Genomic DNA, 1,920 nt, shown 5'->3' with positions numbered 1-1,920 from the left:
ATCCCCCTCCCGCCTCTCCTTGGCGTGTCGCTGTGCGATAGCATTAGCAGGAGGGCATGACCGCACCAAAGCTACTACACTGCCGAAAAGACGCCGCCATTAGCGAGCAGAGCGCGGGTCCCCGACCGACACACCGACCGCACGGCAGTTTCGTTTGTCCGCTGCTGACCACACTGACGGGGTGTCCGTTCCAATTGGACCTGGACCCGTGTGTGCGCCCGCGGATGAGTGTGCCATCATCCCGTCTCTTTTGAGCGGCCGATAGAAAACGAGAATGAAAGGGCGCCGCCGCGGGAATCCCATTACATTTTCCATCAGGCAGATTAACGCGATAGTGTAATGGCGAGGGGTAGGCGTCCGTCCCCGCGGCGCGGCGCCACCTGCACGGGCTGCTAATGACGTGAATAATTGAATTAGGGAAATCCTTTCGCAGCCGCCTTCTGTGGCTCCGCTGGCTCTGGCGGCTCTTCACGGGGGCGGGCGAGCGTCCTCCTCGCGTCACGCCGTCGCCGAGCTGGGGCTGAGAGCCGCGGCCTTGCCATTGATCTGATCCGAAAGGTGAAGAAGCAAGAATCCTTGCTCGCCTCTCTCTTTCTCCCTCCGGCGGCCTCCCCGCGCGCTCTCCACCCTCTTCTTTTCGTCGTCGCCGCTCCCCTCTGCGAGCCCCGCTCGCGGTTGAGCGGCCGGCAAGCCATCCGTGCGCGCAGAGCCGCGCCAGCTTTTGGTGCGCACAAGTTTTGCGCGCCGTTTTCCCAGCGGGGCCCGCCCGGCCCCGGCGCTGGATGGGTTCGCGTGGGCTTTTTGATGATAATGCGGTGCTAATGAGAAGGTGAGGGCGGCTGCCTGGAAGGAGCGAGGCGAGGCGGGGCGAGGCGGGGAGGGATCCGCAGTGGGAATGGAGGTGCGCGCCTTGTCACGGAATGGCGGCAAGGAGGGACCGGTGGGACGAAGGGGCGACGAACCCTCTCACCTTCCCCTTCCCCTATACTCCTCCTCCCCCACTCTTTCGATGGGCAAATTTCAGAGGACAGTTATTTCAGAAGAACGAGCGCAGCGAACGAATTATATATTTTCAACGGGAATGAGACCAATAATTTTCGCGTGTAGGTAAAGTGATTAGAAAATTTAACAAACAACCTGAAATCTCAACAGTGTTTTGAATGCTGAGATATCAGCGATCAGTGATCATCAATTTTTGCTGAGAATGCACTGGGAATCCATCGCAACCCCTTGCACATCAGACGAAATCCCCTTCGAAGCAGAGGGTTTCAAGACAGAGTCTGGCATACTTCAAGGGCATTATTGAAGTAATTCACTCGCCCTTGAATTAAAGAAATAACCTTGAATTAAAGAAATAACCTTGAATTAAAGAAATAACCTTAAATTCAAGAAATAACCTTAAATTCAAGAAATAACCTTAAATTCCAAGAGAAACTATTTTCCATAGCAGAGGGTAATGGTCAATATGCATGACACCGTAAAAAACTTAAGTCTCGCTATAAGCTTTGCAGGATATTACCCGAGATTTTGTTAACAGAATTGATGTTTAGGGTTGAAAACTGCAAAAAATAGTGTCATCCTACAGACGGCAATTACTAGAAATCGCAGTATTGAAGATGTTTTGATGTTTGTTGCAGGCGAGCACATGGACCAGCAGACGGGGCACTGCGCGCCGTGCGACGCGGGCTGCCTGACGTGCCACGGGACGGGCGCCGACGCGTGCCTGACGTGCGCCGCCACCACGCCGATGCTGTACGCCGGCCGCTGCTACCCGCTGTGCCCGGACGGCTCGTACCAGCACCTGGCCAGCACGTGCCAGCGCTGCCCGCACACGTGTCGGACGTGCGTGTCGCGCCAGAACTGCACGGCCTGCGCGCCCGGCCTCGAGCTGCAGAGCGGCCAGTGCCGCGTCGCCTGCGC

At 56.6% G+C, this 1,920-nt stretch overlaps 1 protein-coding gene across 1 annotated transcript in view; it reads left to right on the top strand.

Moving 5' to 3' along the window:
* LOC113209561 (furin-like protease 2) overlaps positions 1-1,920 on the top strand; it is a 154,266-nt gene that overhangs the window by 118,664 nt on the left and 33,682 nt on the right. The window contains exon 13 of the mRNA XM_052265690.1: positions 1,638-1,916. Within this exon, the coding sequence (XP_052121650.1) occupies positions 1,638-1,916 (279 nt within the window). The remainder of the gene's footprint in view (positions 1-1,637; positions 1,917-1,920) is intronic.

The sequence above is a fragment of the Frankliniella occidentalis genome, unplaced genomic scaffold (assembly GCF_000697945.3).
Source record: "Frankliniella occidentalis isolate FOCC.00 unplaced genomic scaffold, Focc_3.1 Scaffold29, whole genome shotgun sequence".
NCBI classification, from domain to species: domain Eukaryota; kingdom Metazoa; phylum Arthropoda; class Insecta; order Thysanoptera; family Thripidae; genus Frankliniella; species Frankliniella occidentalis.
This window is presented reverse-complemented; position numbering and strand designations above follow the sequence as displayed.